Source organism: Hemitrygon akajei, chromosome 2 (genome assembly GCF_048418815.1).
Source record: "Hemitrygon akajei chromosome 2, sHemAka1.3, whole genome shotgun sequence".
Classification (NCBI taxonomy): domain Eukaryota; kingdom Metazoa; phylum Chordata; class Chondrichthyes; order Myliobatiformes; family Dasyatidae; genus Hemitrygon; species Hemitrygon akajei.
In genome coordinates this window covers 141,354,826-141,373,031 of record NC_133125.1, presented here as the reverse complement: position 1 = coordinate 141,373,031, position 18,206 = coordinate 141,354,826, and the positions used below count along the sequence as shown (strand labels likewise).

The 18,206-nt window shown below is 44.0% G+C and overlaps 1 protein-coding gene and 1 long non-coding RNA gene across 3 annotated transcripts; one reads left to right on the top strand and one right to left on the bottom strand.

Annotated features, from left to right (window-relative positions):
* Positions 1 to 4,768: 4,768 nt before the first annotated feature.
* Positions 4,769 to 13,070, top strand: LOC140716005 (G-protein coupled receptor 183-like). Its single transcript, XM_073028645.1, has 2 exons — positions 4,769 to 4,856; positions 11,972 to 13,070. Exon 2 carries the CDS (start codon positions 11,997 to 11,999, stop codon positions 13,050 to 13,052), a length of 1,056 nt encoding a protein of 351 aa, XP_072884746.1. The 5' UTR covers positions 4,769 to 4,856; positions 11,972 to 11,996; the 3' UTR covers positions 13,053 to 13,070.
* LOC140716015 (uncharacterized) lies at positions 8,833 to 17,922 on the bottom strand. Of its 2 annotated transcripts, none has more exons than XR_012096232.1 (3): positions 17,675 to 17,922; positions 16,060 to 16,593; positions 8,833 to 8,923 (listed from the first exon to the last, which is right to left on the bottom strand). It is a non-coding gene; the product is annotated as an uncharacterized lncRNA (long non-coding RNA). The 2 variants fall into 2 exon arrangements; XR_012096231.1 differs by lacking the exon at positions 8,833 to 8,923 and adding an exon at positions 11,338 to 13,417.
* Between the last annotated feature and the right edge of the window lie 284 nt (positions 17,923 to 18,206).

Genomic DNA, 18,206 nt, shown 5'->3' with positions numbered 1-18,206 from the left:
CAAACAATCTACAGAATGTATTTAAACATGACACCACAGCAAACAGTCTACATAATCTACTTAAACACGACACCACAGCAAACAGTCTACCGAATCTACTTAAACATGACACCACAGCAAACAGTCTACTGAATCTACTTAAACATGACACCACAGCAGTCTACAGAAAGTATTTAAACATGACACCACAGCAAACAGTCTACAGAAAGTATTTAAACATGACACCACAGCAAACAGTCTACAGAATCTACTTAAACACGACACCACAGCAAACAGTCTACAGAATCTACTTAAATACGACACCACAGCACACAGTCTACAGAATGTATTTAAACATGACACCACAGCAAACAGTCTACAGAATCTACTTAAACATGACACCACAGCAAACAGTCTACAGAATCTACTTAAACACGACACCACAGCAAACAGTCTACCGAATCTACTTAAACATGACACCACAGCAAACAGTCTACAGAATCTACTTGAATATGACACCACAGCACACAGTCTACAGAATGTATTTAAACACGACACCACAGCAAACAGTCTACAGAATCTACTTAAACATGACACCACAGAAAACAGTCTACAGAATCTACTTAAACACGACACCACAGCAAACAGTCTACCGAATCTACTTAAACATGACACCACAGCAAACAGTCTACTGAATCTACTTAAACATGACACCACAGCAAACAGTCTACAGAAAGTATTTAAACATGACACCACAGCAAACAGTCTACAGAAAGTATTTAAACATGACACCACAGCAAACAGTCTACAGAATCTACTTAAACACGACACCACAGCAAACAGTCTACAGAATCTACTTAAACACGACACCACAGAAAACAGTCTACAGAATCTACTTGAACACGACACCACAGCAAACAGTCTACCGAATCTACTTCAACATGACACCACAGCAAACAGTCTACAGAAAGTATTTAAACATGACACCACAGCAAACAGTCTACAGAATCTACTTAAACACGACACCACAGCAAACAGTCTACAGAATCTACTTAAATACGACACCACAGCACACAGTCTACAGAATGTATTTAAACATGACACCACAGCAAACAATCTACAGAATGTATTTAAACATGACACCACAGCAAACAGTCTACATAATCTACTTAAACACGACACCACAGCAAACAGTCTACCGAATCTACTTAAACATGACACCACAGCAAACAGTCTACTGAATCTACTTAAACATGACACCACAGCAAACAGTCTACAGAAAGTATTTAAACATGACACCACAGCAAACAGTCTACAGAAAGTATTTAAACATGACACCACAGCAAACAGTCTACAGAATCTACTTAAACACGACACCACAGCAAACAGTCTACAGAATCTACTTAAATACGACACCACAGCACACAGTCTACAGAATGTATTTAAACATGACACCACAGCAAACAGTCTACAGAATCTACTTAAACATGACACCACAGCAAACAGTCTACAGAATCTACTTAAACACGACACCACAGCAAACAGTCTACCGAATCTACTTAAACATGACACCACAGCAAACAGTCTACAGAATCTACTTGAATACGACACCACAGCAAACAGTCTACAGAATCTATTTAAACACGACACCACAGCAAACAGTCTACAGAATCTACTTAAACCTGACACCACAGTAAACGGTCTACAGAATCTATTTAAACATGACACCACAGCAAACAGTCTACAGAATCTATTTAAATATGACACCACAGCACAGTCTACAGAATCTATTTAAACACGACACCACAGCAAACAGTCTACAGAATCTACTTAAACATGACACCACAGAAAACAGTCTACAGAATCTACTTAAACACGACACCACAGCAAACAGTCTACCGAATCTACTTAAACATGACACCACAGCAAACAGTCTACTGAATCTACTTAAACATGACACCACAGCAAACAGTCTACAGAAAGTATTTAAACATGACACCACAGCAAACAGTCTACAGAAAGTATTTAAACATGACACCACAGCAAACAGTCTACAGAAAGTATTTAAACATGACACCACAGCAAACAGTCTACTGAATCTACTTGAATACGACACCACAGCAAAAAGTCTACAGAATCTACTTAAACACAACACCACATCAGTCTACAGAATCTATTTAAACACGACACCACAGCAAACAGTCTACAGAATCTACTTAAACACTACACCACAGCAAACAGTCTACAGAATCTACTTGAATACGACACCACAGCAAACAGTCTACAGAATCTATTTAAACATTACACCACAGCAAACAGTCTACAGAATCTACTTAAACATGACACCACAGTAAACGGTCTACAGAATCTATTTAAACATGACACCACAGCAAACAGTCTACAGAATCTATTTAAATATGACACCACAGCACACAGTCTACAGAATGTATTTAAACACGACACCACAGCAAACAGTCTACAGAATCTACTTAAACATGACACCACAGAAAACAGTCTACAGAATCTACTTAAACACGACACCACAGCAAACAGTCTACCGAATCTACTTAAACATGACACCACAGCAAACAGTCTACTGAATCTACTTAAACATGACACCACAGCAAACAGTCTACAGAAAGTATTTAAACATGACACCACAGCAAACAGTCTACAGAAAGTATTTAAACATGACACCACAGCAAACAGTCTACTGAATCTACTTGCATACGACACCACAGCAAAAAGTCTACAGAATCTACTTAAACACAACACCACATCAGTCTACAGAATCTATTTAAACACGACACCACAGCAAACAGTCTACAGAATCTACTTAAACACTACACCACAGCAAACAGTCTACAGAATCTACTTGAATACGACACCACAGCAAACAGTCTACAGAATCTATTTAAACATTACACCACAGCAAACAGTCTACAGAATCTACTTAAACATGACACCACAGTAAACGGTCTACAGAATCTATTTAAACATGACACCACAGCAAACAGTCTACAGAATCTATTTAAATATGACACCACAGCACACAGTCTACAGAATGTATTTAAACACGACACCACAGCAAACAGTCTACAGAATCTACTTAAACATGACACCACAGAAAACAGTCTACAGAATCTACTTAAACACGACACCACAGCAAACAGTCTACCGAATCTACTTAAACATGACACCACAGCAAACAGTCTACTGAATCTACTTAAACATGACACCACAGCAAACAGTCTACAGAAAGTATTTAAACATGACACCACAGCAAACAGTCTACAGAAAGTATTTAAACATGACACCACAGCAAACAGTCTACAGAATCTACTTAAACACGACACCACAGCAAACAGTCTACATAATGTATTTAAACATGACACCACAGCAAACAGTCTACAGAATCTATTTAAACATGACACCACAGCAAACAGTCTACAGAATCTATTTAAACACGACACCACAGCAAACAGTCTACCGAATCTACTTAAACAGGACACCACAGCAAACAGTCTACAGAATCTTTTTAAACATGACACCACAGCAAACAGTCTACAGAATCTACTTGAATATGACACCACAGCAAACAGTTTACAGGATCTATTTAAACAGTATATCACAGCAAACAGTCTGCAGAATCTATTTCATCACTATGCGTTACCTACATAACACATTACAAACAGTACACAGGATCTATTTAAATAGTAAGTCACCACAAATGGTCTACAGGCTCTATTTTAACATACACCAGTTCAAACAGTTGGCAGGGTCAGAGAAAAATAGTCTAGTAATATCTAACAACTTCTCTCAGATGGAACAGAATGGTTTCTCTATCAAATTTCTGTGAAAGAACAATTATGCAATGCAAATCACTTGCATAAGATTAACTGGAGAAATTTACAGCACCCCTGGAAGGCAATTATGAAGAAATCACCTCAATCTCCTGTTGCAGCAGTCCCTTCAACTGCACTGAAAAAGTTTAGATCCAAATTCGACCTTAAGTTCAAGGAAATGCCCATTTTAATCCTTAATGACCGATAACATTTTAGATTTCATTTTGACTTTGTGAAAATAACATTCACTTTAAATATAGGTCACACTTTTTCATTATGATAAAACGTCTGTGTGAATGCAAATTAGTGGGTTTACTACATCCAATATAGTCAAATTAATGCAATGACTTACATATTTTATGAGGTTTAACAAGCTGGATGCAGGGAGGATAATTCCTGTGGCCGAGGAGTCTAGGACCAGGGATCTCAGGGATCTCTACGCCTTCACACAGTGGGTGGAAAATCTTCGGAATTCTCTGCTCTGAAGGTTGAGGAAGCTCAGACATTGTTTGTTCTAAACAGAGATGGGTGGATTTCTGTATAATAAAAAAGACTTATGGAGATATTGTGGGAAAAGGTGTTGAGGTAAATGACCCATGACATCTAATGGAGGACAGAAGTTCTGGAGGAGCCACTTGGCCTAGTCCCTCTGCTTCACTCCATTTTCTTGTGTTCTGTACAAGGAAATGGTATACATTAACAGTTGCGGAAAAATTCCAGTGCAGATTATTGAAACAATTAGAACAAAGGTTAAAAATTAAGGTCAGATTAAAATTTTGAGTCAAATATGATCTTTATCTGTGCACGCTAGAAGTGGGTCTGCGGATTCTGATTGGTACATTGAACTTGTACTAGTTTAGTAGAGAAACCAAATCATACAAAGAGATTGAACTGATTGCAATGTTAGAAGAGACCTTGTTCACTCTCGTTGTCGTCTGTGGCATCCAAACCCTTCACTGTTCATCACTGGCATCATTTTGCTGCCAGCTATTCCAAGTCTCAAAGCAGCGTGGTAAAGAGCTCAGTACAGAGGTGAGAATTTATGCGGTTAATTATGGGCTAAAGGTGTTACTTCTGTTATACACTTCTTTTTGGTTTCCTCAGACACCACAGATCTGAGGTACTGAATGCAAAGTGTCGACAAAGCTTCGTAATAGCCTTAGAAGTCTCAGAGAAGGTGTGAAAAATAAGGAGGAGGGTAATGTCAAGAGTGGAAATTACTGGAGATTATTTTGGAGGGAGCAGTTTGAGCTGAGATGTGACCTACAGGAGGTTTGATTGGGTAGGCACGACATGCCTGAATTCAACTGTAGATGTCTTAGACTTTAGATTACAATTGTTAATAATTTTACCAGAAAATTCACTGCTTTCCATTGAGAGTAAGGGAATTGTGGAGCTCATTTTCAGGCGAGGTGAAGGGCAGAGAAGGGCTTAAGGGGGATGCTGGATAAACACACAAGGGAGAGGAGGTCAGATGGAGATGGGACGGGGAAAGGTGCAGAATGAGGTGGAGGGGGGAATAGGGGAAGGATTGAGCAAGGAGCTGGGGCCTTAAAAATTTTTTTATTTATGTTGTTTATTGTGAATGGACTTTTGCCTGACCCCTTCTGGATTATGCATGGCAAGTGGGCAGAGACATTTACAAGCACGATGGGTGTTCAGCTGTCAGAAGGCGCACGTGGTTTAGATCGTGCTGGTGAGCAGTGTGCGTGCTTGGGAAAAAGAGACCAACGTGAGTTGAGAGAAAGGCTAGAAGGCAAGCAAATGGGTGGATGGGAAGATGTGGTGGTGCGTTGTCAGCAATTTAAAAGCGTAATATTTCTGTACGATGGGCAGTAATGTTCTGACTGATGAATCGCAAGGATGCACTCTGAACTGATATGCTTTGGCAAAATCCTCACGGTCTTTCCTCTCCCACTCTCCATGATTCTCCCCAGACCCAAAGCTGCTTTCTCCTCCTATTTGATCCTCACTGCTTTTCACTTGCCAAAGCACCAGAAATCCTGCACCCCACCACCTCTCTAATCACATCTAAACCCACCTCTTTGGTCACTCCTAGTTTGGAGTTCATTTATGATTTCTGGGTACAGGAGTTGAGGCATCATGTTACAGTGGGTCAGAGCACACTTGAGGTACTGTGGCCATGCCATAGAAAGGATGTGATTAAGCTCGGGAGGGTATTGAGAAGATTCATGTTGCCCGGACTGGAGGGCTAATGTTATAAGGAGAGACTGGATAGACTGGAACTGTTTTACCTGGAGCAAAGGAGGCTGGGGAGCATACATTATAGAGGTTTATTAAACCATGAAGAGCATTGATAGTTTAAAGGGTAGTGATTCTAAAACTAAAACATGGGTTTAAGGTGCAGGGAAAGATTTAAAAGGGTCCTGAGGGGCAAGTTTTTAAACACATATGGCAGAGGTGGGTACTATTACAATATTTAAAATATATTTGGGATAGGTGCATAAATAGGAGAGGATTAAAGGGATATGGGCTAAACACATAAAAATGGGAACTTTCTGGTGTTGTATTACCAAGAGTTCAAACATTATTCATCTACAGGAGTCGTACACAATTCAGTTAATCATCTGTTCTGCACTGGTGAGACAGAACCCCTTTGCTTGATAGTCTGTATTCGCTCGATGTATACCGACAGAGACACGCTTCCCTATTCTGTACCATTGTATACAGGCTAATTAGAGTTAGTTGAACAGGGAATAACATGTTGAAATTGTACAATATTTTAATGCATTGTGTAGAAATTATTAATAGTTATAAAAAAGTTTCTTGTCGCAATTTTCATGATTACAGCTGATGAAGTATTTTAAAGCTCTTTACAGCTGATGAAATATTTTAGAAGGGCAATCACTATTGTGATGTTGGAACCATGGTATCCAATTTGTGCACAGGAAGCTCCCACGAACAGAAGAGATAATGATCAGATTCCATGATGTTGCTACTTGGATAAATATTAAGCCAGGCTTCGGAAAGGATTCCAGAACTTTACCACATGATTATTTACATTTACTTGAGCCTAAATTTTCTCAGTTTGACATCTCATTCAAAGACAACCCTCTTATGGTGCAGTATTGCCTCAGGGATATCAGTCTAGATTATGTGCTCACATTGTTGAATATGCAACTTTCGGTCTGAGTGGTGAAAAAGCAAGTGAGATAGCCATGACTCTGCATGATACCTGTATCATACAATGATATGAGTATGATATGTATATGATATGAGTATGATATTAGTATGATATGATATGATATGAGTCTGGCTGTAGCAGCATACTCAGACTGAGAATCATTATTTGTGATAAAACCACTTTAGGAGCCAGTGAACAGTGACATAGAATGACTTGTTGTCTTTTTCAAGTTCAAGTACAGTTATAATCAAAGGATTTATGAATTATACAATCTTGAGATTTGCTTGCTCACAGGTAGCCACAAAGCAAGAAACCTGAAAGAACCCAATTAAAGGAAAAAAGGAATAAAAATAAAAGACCAACACCCAACGAGAAAGAAAAAAAACCAAATCATGCAAACAACTGAAGCAAGCAACGAGATTCTGAACCAGATCGAGTCCTCAGATCCAAAATGAGCCGCTTGATATAAAAAGAAAATAATGCATTTTCCCATGGATCGGACATCTGGCAGCTTCAGTAAGCCCGCGTTTGATGCAGATGTCTGTCAACCAGTCAACTAACTAGATGAGAGATCCCAAGCATGAACTCGAGCATCTCCATCACACAAGAAAAATGAAGTCCAAGAACATGGAAAGAGGCTCTTCAGCCCAACTTGTCCATGCTGACCACTAAGCTAGTCCTATCTGCCCTTTTTTGGCTCACAACCCTCCAAACCCTCCTATCCATGTACTTAATAGATATCCATATGTCCTGGAGCCTCCCATCCTGCAATGGAATTCTTAGCAATACGCCTCAACTGACTTTCTCTGATCTTAGAAACTTTACACTCCTCTTTATATCTTCTTTTTTCCAGAGGGGTTGTTATTGACTGTTACCTGACTGGATTACTGCCATCTTTTCAATTCTGTTAACTCTACATGAAGTCATATATTTGTAAGATGCTTTAAGTATTCTACTTTAAAGCAAATGAAAACTTAAATAGCCTAAAATTTCTCCGCACTGTACTAAATTCTCACCTGAGCAGATTCTGGACATTGCATTCAGTTCAACGTGGACTCTAGGTTGTGTGATCACTCTATGCCTTCATACAAACCCCTCCTTTACCTGAGCACTAACTCTGCACCACCAGTAATTGCTTCCTGTTCAGCAATTTGTAGAAGGCTTTCTAATGATCCAAAAACTGTTGCCGACAGGTACTATTTTAACTAGATGTTAAAATTCCATGTTAAATTCTAAATTGTACCTTATCTAGTTTTCAGAACGAGAACATACACCACCTTCAGAACTGACTATATCCTTGACAGCATTACACTTCATTTAAGTGGTACCTGTGTGACCGTTTCTCCCTGTGGAAGCCTTATGAATTATCTTAAGTCAGTTCTTTTTGGTAATTGGTCTTACTGCCATGAGGAAGTATTTTCCATATTTAATCTATTCAATTTTATGAACCTCATTATTAAACGTCCCCTTAACAAGAACATAAGAAAATAGGAAGAGGAGGAGCCATTCAGCCCCTCAAGCCTGTCCCCACCATTCAATATGATCGTGGATGATCAACACTGACCTCAGTTTCTCCTCTATTTCAAGTTCCCATAACCGTCAGCTCCTTTCAAATATTTATCTCTCTCCACCATAGGTATCTCTAATAATCTGATCTCCCCCACCTCCAGGAGCAGAGAATTCCAAGGAGCAGAGGGAAGACATTTCTGTACACCTCAGTTTTAAATTATTTTTGCAATTATTTCTCTTGCCGATGACCTTCCCATGAGTGGAAGCAGTTCTAAAGCTTTCAAAGTTTAAAGTAAATTTATTATCAATGTACATATGTGTCACCATATACAAACCTGAGATTCATTTTCTTGTGGGCATACGTAGTAAATCCAAGAAACACAATAGAATCAATGAGCTACACCCAACAGGACGGACAAACAATCAATGTGCAAAAGACAACAAACTGCAAAGACAAGAGAGAAAAACAGCAATAAATGTCAATTTTAATAAATCTTATCCTGTCAAGTGTCATTACAATCTTACAATTTTCAGCACGGCCACCCCAACCCCCACTATCTTTAACTTCAAGGAATACGACTCAAATTATTTTGCCTCTCTGGACAGGACAACTCTCTCATCTCAGGAATTAGCTTGGTGAATCTCCTTTGGTCTCTCACATATTACTCTGTTTTTATCTGGGTAAGGTACTCAAAACTGAGCGCTTGTACAACCTCACAAACTGTGCAACTACATAAAAAACCTTCTGATTTATTCAATGCCTTTGTTAATAAAGGCCAATGTGCATTTACCTTCTTAACTACTTGTTGGTCGTGTCTTCTAATGTTTTGTGATTTCTGCACAAGATCTCTTTGAACTTCACTCATTTGCAGTCTCTTTGCACCCAATCTGTCTTTTGGTTCCACTTACCCAAGTGTAGGACCTCATATTTTCCCATATCCAATTTTACTTGGTAGATTTTCACCCACTCACCCTACCTCCTACTACAGAATCATCACTCCTCTTCACAATATCTCCTCCCACCTATTTTCAGGCCTTTGGCAAAATGGCAAATTTGGAAAACTTCCATCAACGATATCATCAAGTTCACTGATGACACGACTGTGGTGGGTCTCATTAGCAAGAACGACGAGTCAGCTTACAGAGAGGAGGTGCAGTGGCTAACGGACTGGTGCAGAGCCAACAACCTGTCTCTTAATGTGAACAAAACAAAAGAGATGGTTGTTGACTTCAGGAGGGCACGGAGCGACCACTCCCCGCTGAACATTGACGGCTCCTCGGTAGAGATCATAAAGAGCACCAAATTTCTTGGTGTTCACCTGACGGAGAATCTCACCTGGTCCCTCAACACCAGCTCCATAGCAAAGAAAGCCCAGCAGTGTCTCTACTTTTTGCGAAGGCTGAGGAAGGTCCATCTTCCACCCCCCCATCCTCATCACATTCTACAGGGGTTGTATTGAGAGCATCCTGAACAGCTGCATCACTGCCTGGTTTGGAAATTGCACCATCTCAGATCGCAATACACTGCAGCGGATAGTGAGGTCAGCTGAGAAGATCATCGGGGTCTCTCTTCCTGCCATCACGGACATTTACACTGCATGCTGCATCCGCAAAGGAAACAGCATTATGAAGGACCCCATGCACCCCTCATACAATCTCTTCTGCCGTCCAGGAAAAGGCTCAGAAGCATTCAGGCTCTCACGACCAGACTACATAACAGCTTCTTCTCCCAAGCTATCAGACTCCTCAATGCCCGAAGCCTGGACTGACACCTTGCCCTACTGTCCTGTTTATTATTTATTGTAAATGCCTGCACTGTTTTTGTGCACTTTATGCAGTCCTGTGTAGGTCTGTAGTTTAGTGTAGCTTTCTCTGTTGTTTTTTTTATTACATAATTCAGTCTAGTTTTTTTGTACTGTGTCATGTAACACCATGGTCCTGAAAAACGTTGTCTCATTTTTACTATGAACTGTACCAGCAGTTATGGTCGAAATGACAATAAAAGTGACTTGACTTGACTTGGCTTTCTTCCCTCTTCCAGGTCATTAAAGTAAGTAATAAACAGTTGAAAGTCAAGAATCAGCCCTGAAGCAGTCCATTTGTTATATCCCTCCTGAAAAAGACCCATTCATTTTGGAGAGGGCTTTTTTTCAGACTGGATGCCTATGACCAGTGGTGTACTGCATGGACTGGTGGTGGCCCCTTCCCCAGTTTGTCATTTACGTCAATGATTTGGATGGCAGTGTAGATGGCATGGTTAGGAAGTTGGTGGATGACATGAAAATTAGGAATAGAATGAACAGTGAAGATGGTTGTCTAAGTTTACAACAGGTTTGAGATCAACTGAGGCAAGTGGGCTGAGGAATGGCAGATGGGATTTAATACAAACAAGTGTAAAATGTTACATTTTGGGAAGTTAGAACAAGGCAGGACTTACATAGTAAATGGAAGAGGAATAGAGTGTTGTGGAACAGAAGGGTACAAGAACATAGTTCATTGGAAGTGTCGACACAGCTAGAAAGGGTGGCAAAGAAGGTGTTTGGCACACTTGGTTTCGTTGATCAGGGTATTGAGTACAAGGGTTGGGATGTTATGTTACAAGACATTGTTGTGACCACACTTGGAGTACTGTGTGCAGTTTTGTTCAACCAGCCATAGAAAGGATGTCACTAGATTGGAAATGGTGCAGGAAAGAATTCCTGGACTGGAATAGTTCCCAGTTATAAGGAGAGGCTGGAAAGACTGGGTCTTTCTTCCCCTGAAGCATAAGAGACTGGCAGTTGGTCTGAGAGGGGTTTATAAAATTATGAGGGGCAGAGAAAGGGTGAATTGTCACTGATCTTTTCCAAGATAGGGGAGTTTAGTACGTCAGCAAGGTTAAATTTGAAGGGGCAAGTATTTCAGAGGGTGGTGAGAATATGGAGTGAGCTGTCTGAGGAAGTAGTAAGGGCCGGTACAACTGCTATGTTTAAAGGGTATTTAGATAGGTACCTGGATAGGAAAAGCTTAAAGGGACGTAAGCCAAAAGCAGGCATATGGGTCTAGCTCAGGTGGGCATTTGGTTGGCATGGATGAGTTGGGCTGAGAGGCTGTTTCCACACTGAAAAACTCTATCCCAACTCCCTGTTTTCTATGTGACAACTAGTTTTTAATCCATGTTTTGGACATAGTTTGCACCCAGGTTCTTATGTGGCACCTTGTCAAATACCTTCTGGAAATTTAAAAGCACTGCAGGTTTCTCTCCATGTCACATCTTCATAGAGTGAACCTTCTCTAAAGTTAGAACAAGTGCTGTTTCTCTCCTGTGTGGATCACAGCCTTTTCCTGCTGTAGCTCCTAAGAACACTGCACTAAATTTCCTTCCAACTCACGTCAATCTCTTGAGTTTGTCTTCCATCTCTTGAACGCCCAGGTCATAAAAAAATAAGCTTCTCAAGTTATGAGTTCTTAGTGAGGAGAGAACATGATAACATTTATTTTGTTTCTTTCACAGAAAAACCACGGCAGTTTAGAGCCAAATGGATTCTGCTTCTTTCAGCAATAACTTCACCAATGTGACCTGTGATGTGTACGTACACTTCAAGGCAGCGAAAATAATCTTCACTTTGTTCTACATCATTGTTTTCATGGTTGGCTTATCAGGAAACATATTAGCGCTGTATATAACTTTCCAGAAACATCCAAAGATTAACTCGACCACGCTTTACTTAATCCACCTTGCAGCCTCCGATGCCCTGTTTACACTTGCTCTACCATCTCGGATTGTCTACATAGTCCGAGGGTTTGACTGGCCTCTGGGCGAGGGGCCATGCCGGATTTTTGCAGTTCTCTTCTACATCAATACATACGCCAGCATCAATTTCATGACGTGGTTGAGCATTGACCGTTACATCGCCATGGTGCATCCCCTTCGGTTTGCCAGGTTCCGCAAGGTCCAAAATGTCAAGTATATCTGTGCTGCCGTCTGGGTGTTCGTCTTCCTCCAGACTTCTCCCCTGCTCTTCATCTCGATGACAAAAGAGAACAAAGGCTTGACAACCTGCATGGAGTACCCAAACTTTGAAAGCAATCCCAACCTGCCCAAGATGCTGCTCGGCGCCTGTCTCCTGGGCTACTGCCTGCCGGTGGCGATCATTTTCTTCTGCTACTTTCGAGTCAATGTGAAACTCTGCAGGATTGCGAGGGAGAACCCTTTAACTGAGAAACTAGGTAGGAACAAGAAAGCCATCACCGTGATTCTGTTAGTTCTGTTGGCATTCCTGGTCTGCTTTTCGCCATATCACATCACCATCATGCAGTACATGATCAGGAAGCTGCTGTCATCGCAGAACTGCTGGCAACAACAGACCTTCAAAACAAGCCTGCAGGTGTCTGTTTGCTTCATGAACCTCAACTGCTGCATCGATCCACTCATCTACTTCTTTGCGTTCAAGGGCTACAAGAAGAAGGTTCTGGAAATAATAAGACGCCACATTACGCTGCCCGCATTCCCATCTTCCAGGACCATCTCGGAGAACAACAGCACTCATGCCACGAGTCAGATCCAAGGCTCGGGATCAGGATCCGCACACTGACGTTCGCCCAGAGTTAACCCCCAGAATATAACCTCTGGGTCAAGGACGGCAAAGCTGACACTGTGGCTCATCCCTCACCGGGTGCTTGGACAGGCACCTCAGGATACCTTGCTTCACGCAATGAAGGACGAGACTGAATGTATTATTTTTCCCCACCCGCCATATCTTGGGTGCATGTTATCTCACAGACTCCTAACCCCCACCTCCCCCCATGCACTCTGTTGAAAGGTTCAGTGGGAAGGAGATGTCCTGAGTCAGGGGGTTGAATCTCTACTCCCGCAGTCCAAACACAAACTTAGGTTTAGGGGCAGCGCCGAGGGAAAGCCACGGGGGAGAATCACAGTGCTGGCGTCAGGAGGCTGAACCTGAGGAGAACAATACAGAAAGAGTACTTTATTGTAGGAGGGGGAGTACCAAGGGTATGTCAGGCCAATGGAGGGACAATACCGAGGGAAAAACACTCTATGGGAGAGGTGCTATTGAGAGAGAATCACAATGTAGGACGGGCAGTCCTGAGGACGTGTCACACTGTGTGAAATCTAGCTCTGAGGGAGAGCTGGGAGGGGTGGAACTGAGTGAGCCTCACTCTGTGGAAGGGGCAATACTGAGGGAACGCCACAGTGAGAGGGGTAGTAGTGTGGGAATGGTGGTATTGAATGAGTGTTACACTACGGAGGGAGTGTTGCACTGAGGGTGGGGAAGTACTGAGGGTCACATTCTGGAAGGGGCAGTACTGAGGGAGTGTTACACGGTGGGGTGTGAGGAGTGCTGAGGGAGTGTTACACGGTGGGGTGTGGGGAGTGCTGAGGGAGTGTTACACGGTGGGGTGTGAGGAGCGCTGAGGGAGTGTTACACGGTGGGGTGTGAGGAGTGCTGAGGGAGTGTTACACGGTGGGGTGTGAGGAGTGCTGAGGGAGTGTTGCACGGTGGGGTGTGAGGAGTGCTGAGGGAGTGTTACACGGTGGGGTGTGAGGAGTGCTGAGGGAGTGTTACACGGTGGGGTGTGAGGAGTACTGAGGGAGTGTTACACGGTGGGGTGTGGGGAGTGCTGAGGGAGTGTTACACGGTGGGGTGTGAGGAGTACTGAGGGAGTGTTACACGGTGGGGTGTGGGGAGTGCTGAGGGAGTGTTACACGGTGGGGTGTGAGGAGTGCTGAGGGAGTGTTGCACGGTGGGGTGTGGGGAGTGATGAGGGAGTGTTACACGGTGGGGTGTGAGGAGTGCTGAGGGAGTGTTGCACGGTGGGGTGTGAGGAGTGCTGAGGGAGTGTTACACGGTGGGGTGTGGGGAGTGCTGAGGGAGTGTTGCACGGTGGGGTGTGAGGAGTGCTGAGGGAGTGTTACACGGTGGGGTGTGGGGAGTGCTGAGGGAGTGTTGCACGGTGGGGTGTGAGGAGTGCTGAGGGAGTGTTACACGGTGGGGTGTGGGGAGTGCTGAGGGAGTGTTACACGGTGGGGTGTGAGGAGTGCTGAGGGAGTGTTACACGGTGGGGTGTGGGGAGTGCTGAGGGAGTGTTACACGGTGGGGTGTGGGGAGTGCTGAGGGAGTGTTACACGGTGGGGTGTGGGGAGTGCTGAGGGAGTGTTACACGGTGGGGTGTGGGGAGTGCTGAGGGAGTGTTACACGGTGGGGTGTGAGGAGCGCTGAGGGAGTGTTACACGGTGGGGTGTGAGGAGCGCTGAGGGAGTGTTACACGGTGGGGTGTGAGGAGTGCTGAGGGAGTGTTGCACGGTGGGGTGTGAGGAGCGCTGAGGGAGTGTTACACGGTGGGGTGTGAGGAGTGCTGAGGGAGTGTTGCACGGTGGGGTGTGAGGAGTGCTGAGGGAGTGTTACACGGTGGGGTGTGAGGAGTGCTGAGGGAGTGTTACACGGTGGGGTGTGAGGAGTGCTGAGGGAGTGTTACATGGTGGGGTGTGAGGAGCGCTGAGGGAGTGTTGCACGGTGGGGTGTGAGGAGCGCTGAGGGAGTGTTACACGGTGGGGTGTGAGGAGCGCTGAGGGAGTGTTACACGGTGGGGTGTGAGGAGTGCTGAGGGAGTGTTACACGGTGGGGTGTGAGGAGCGCTGAGGGAGTGTTACACGGTGGGGTGTGAGGAGCGCTGAGGGAGTGTTACACGGTGGGGTGTGAGGAGTGCTGAGGGAGTGTTACACGGTGGGGTGTGAGGAGCGCTGAGGGAGTGTTACACGGTGGGCTGTGGGGAGTGCTGAGGGAGTGTTACACGGTGGGGTGTGAGGAGTGCTGAGGGAGTGTTACACGGTGGGGTGTGAGGAGTGCTGAGGGAGTGTTGCACGGTGGGTGGGGCAACACTGAGGAAGCGACAATTGTGGTTTCTATGATTTCCGTCAGCTCCTCACACTGGTTCTGTTCTGAGACCTCACTCAGCCATTCCTCCTGGTTGCCGTAAGTTTGTCAATGTTGGATTTAGGATCACCAAATGATCGGAGGTGTTTTCTGAGTCTCTGACTGTGCCGAAGCGTTACTGAAGTTATCCCAGACTGCCCAGCTCCCAGATACACACAGTTAGTGAATCCTCTCTCCAGACCTTAGCGTGTGCCCTTAGAGTAAACCCTTCACACCATGATATCAGCCTTCACCTCCCATTGGTAAAACTGACTTGTGTATTTAATTGTCAATGTTTGTTCTCCCTGTGTGCAGTATTTTGTTGCTATGGCTGTGTTACTGATTAATAGAACATCTGATGCTCATTTTTATCTGAAATATGTACATTGAAGGCTGCGTCTCGTGTAAAAAGCAGTGGGAATTCCTGGTAGACTGATATGGGTGGGACAAATGTAAGATTCAAATTATAAACACTTCAGTTCATAAGATGTGAACAGAAGTGGCTTGTGATTGTAAACGCAGTGTCAGCATGTTATATGTGGCTTTATCTATGACAAAATCACCGGTGATGTTTGTTTCTAGGTTGCACTAACCGCCACACCTTGAGTGCACTCCTGCAAATATACCCTTTTTCTCATTATACAAGAGTTTGGATTACACTGTGTACCTGTCAGCAAATTGGAAGATGCCGTTAAATGATGCAGGAGGAACACTGGAAGCTTCGCCAGCCTTCTTCCCGGGTCCCGCTCTCCTCTTTATGCTACTGGGGGACGTGAGCTTCACTGTCAAGGCCAGCACTGGTTGCCCGTCCACAGCTGCACTTTAGAGGCCAGGCTCGAGCTGAATTCTAGATCCACTGCAGTCCCTCCTGCATAGATGCTCCACAGTGCCCTGGGGAAGGAGTCTTCTGGGTTCATAAGAAACCATAAGATATAGCAGCAAAAGTAGCCCATTTGATATAAGCTTTGACACAATTACTAATCAAGATCTTAGCAGCCTCCACTTTAAATATACCCATTGACCTGGCCTCCATAGCCATCTGTGGGAGAGTTCCACAGATTCACCACCCTCTTAGATCCGGTGACGATGAAGAGCTGATAATCTAATTCCACGTCAGACTTGCAGGTGATGAATACCCATGTGCTGGCTGCCCTTCTGTTCTGGGCAGTAGAGCTTATGTGTCTGGTGCTTTGGTGCGTAACTGAAATGAAAGGACAAACTGGTTAGGGTGCTGGAGTCTTCAACATCAAGTCCAGATTCCCTGGAGCCCCACGGCTTCATTCCTCCCCTCCCTCAGCCAGAATCCCTGCTCGTACACAATGAGCACTACCCGGAAGAAGTAGCAGGGACACTCATGGACTCTGGGTGGGGACCTTAGTGACCATCGGCAAGTGTGTATTTGTAGATGGCCAAGTCCTGAAGGACACGAAGGGTTAAACTGGCTCTATGGCAGGTAATGAGTGAACCAGCACCAGAGGTAAACCTATATGCTGACGTACGTGTGACCTGTACCTGTCCACAATGGGACTTGCAAAAACAGCCACCGCACAGTTCTTGTGGACAGATTGGGGGCATCATATTTGACGACAGGAAGATTGTGTCTCATGGAGCAGCTGCAGAATAGGTCTGGTTATTCAGACCTGTGTGTCTTTGAGATGCTGTGGACCTTTGCCAGCAGCAGAAATGCACACCAGCTCAGTCTGAAACTTCATGGCCTGGTATGTCTTCTCCTTCTGTCAAGACTGGTTCATAGAGTGAGGACGGACACCAGACATACCTAAAGATGAGTAATTAACGTATGTGCTCAATAGCTAGGTAATACAGCAGCATTAAGACATTCCATGCCCAATGAATGAGATCAAAGATCTGCCACCTGCTTATCAATGGTGGTGGACAGTTAAAGGTGTTGTTGGAAGAACCTCCATTCTCGGTGATGGTGGAGAGGCTGATCCTGAACTTCTCAGAGACTGATCCAGATTGACCTGCTCCTGAGACTTCCTCTGTCAGGGAAGCCCATCCCTAGTCATTTTGATTCACTCCACAAAAAAGGGAAAGACTCTGTGATCAGACATTTGGCTATTAAAACACTGCTGTCAACCTGCAGTGTGGAATATTGAGCACAAATGGTGTGCTGGAGGAACTCAGTGGGTCGAGAAATATCTGTTGGGGGGGAAAGGAATTGTTAGTGTTTCATTTTGAAGCCCTGCTCCCAATCCTGATGAGAGGTCTGAACTGAAACATTGACAGCTAATTACCCCCCCCCCCCACAGATGCTACTCAACCTCTAGTAGATTGCACGTTGCTCCAGTTTCCAACATCCGCAGTCTCTTGTCTCCAGTGTAGAATGTTGCCCAGGTAGGCTCCTGATATCCATGGGCCTTTGCAATGCCTAGGAGCACAGACCCAAGTATGAATGGACTTTCTCCTCTTCGCTGGACACCTGCAGATCCAGCACCATCCAAGACCAAAGTGGAGCACCTGGTGGGTTTCCTATCTGTTTTAGAAACATAGAAACATAGAAACATAGAATACATACAGCACAGTACAGGCCCTTCGGCCCACAAAACTGTGCCAAACATGTCCCTACCCAGGCTTTACCCATAGCCCTCTATTTTTCTAAGCTCCATGTAGTCATCCAGGAGTCTCTTAAAAGACCCTATCGTTTCCACCTCCAACACCACAACCGGCAGCCCATTCCACGCACTCAGCACTCTGTGTAAAAAATTTACCCCTGACATCTCCTCTATACCTACTTCCAAGTACTTTAAAACTATGCCCTCTCTTGCTAGCCATTTCAGCCCTGGGGAAAAGCCT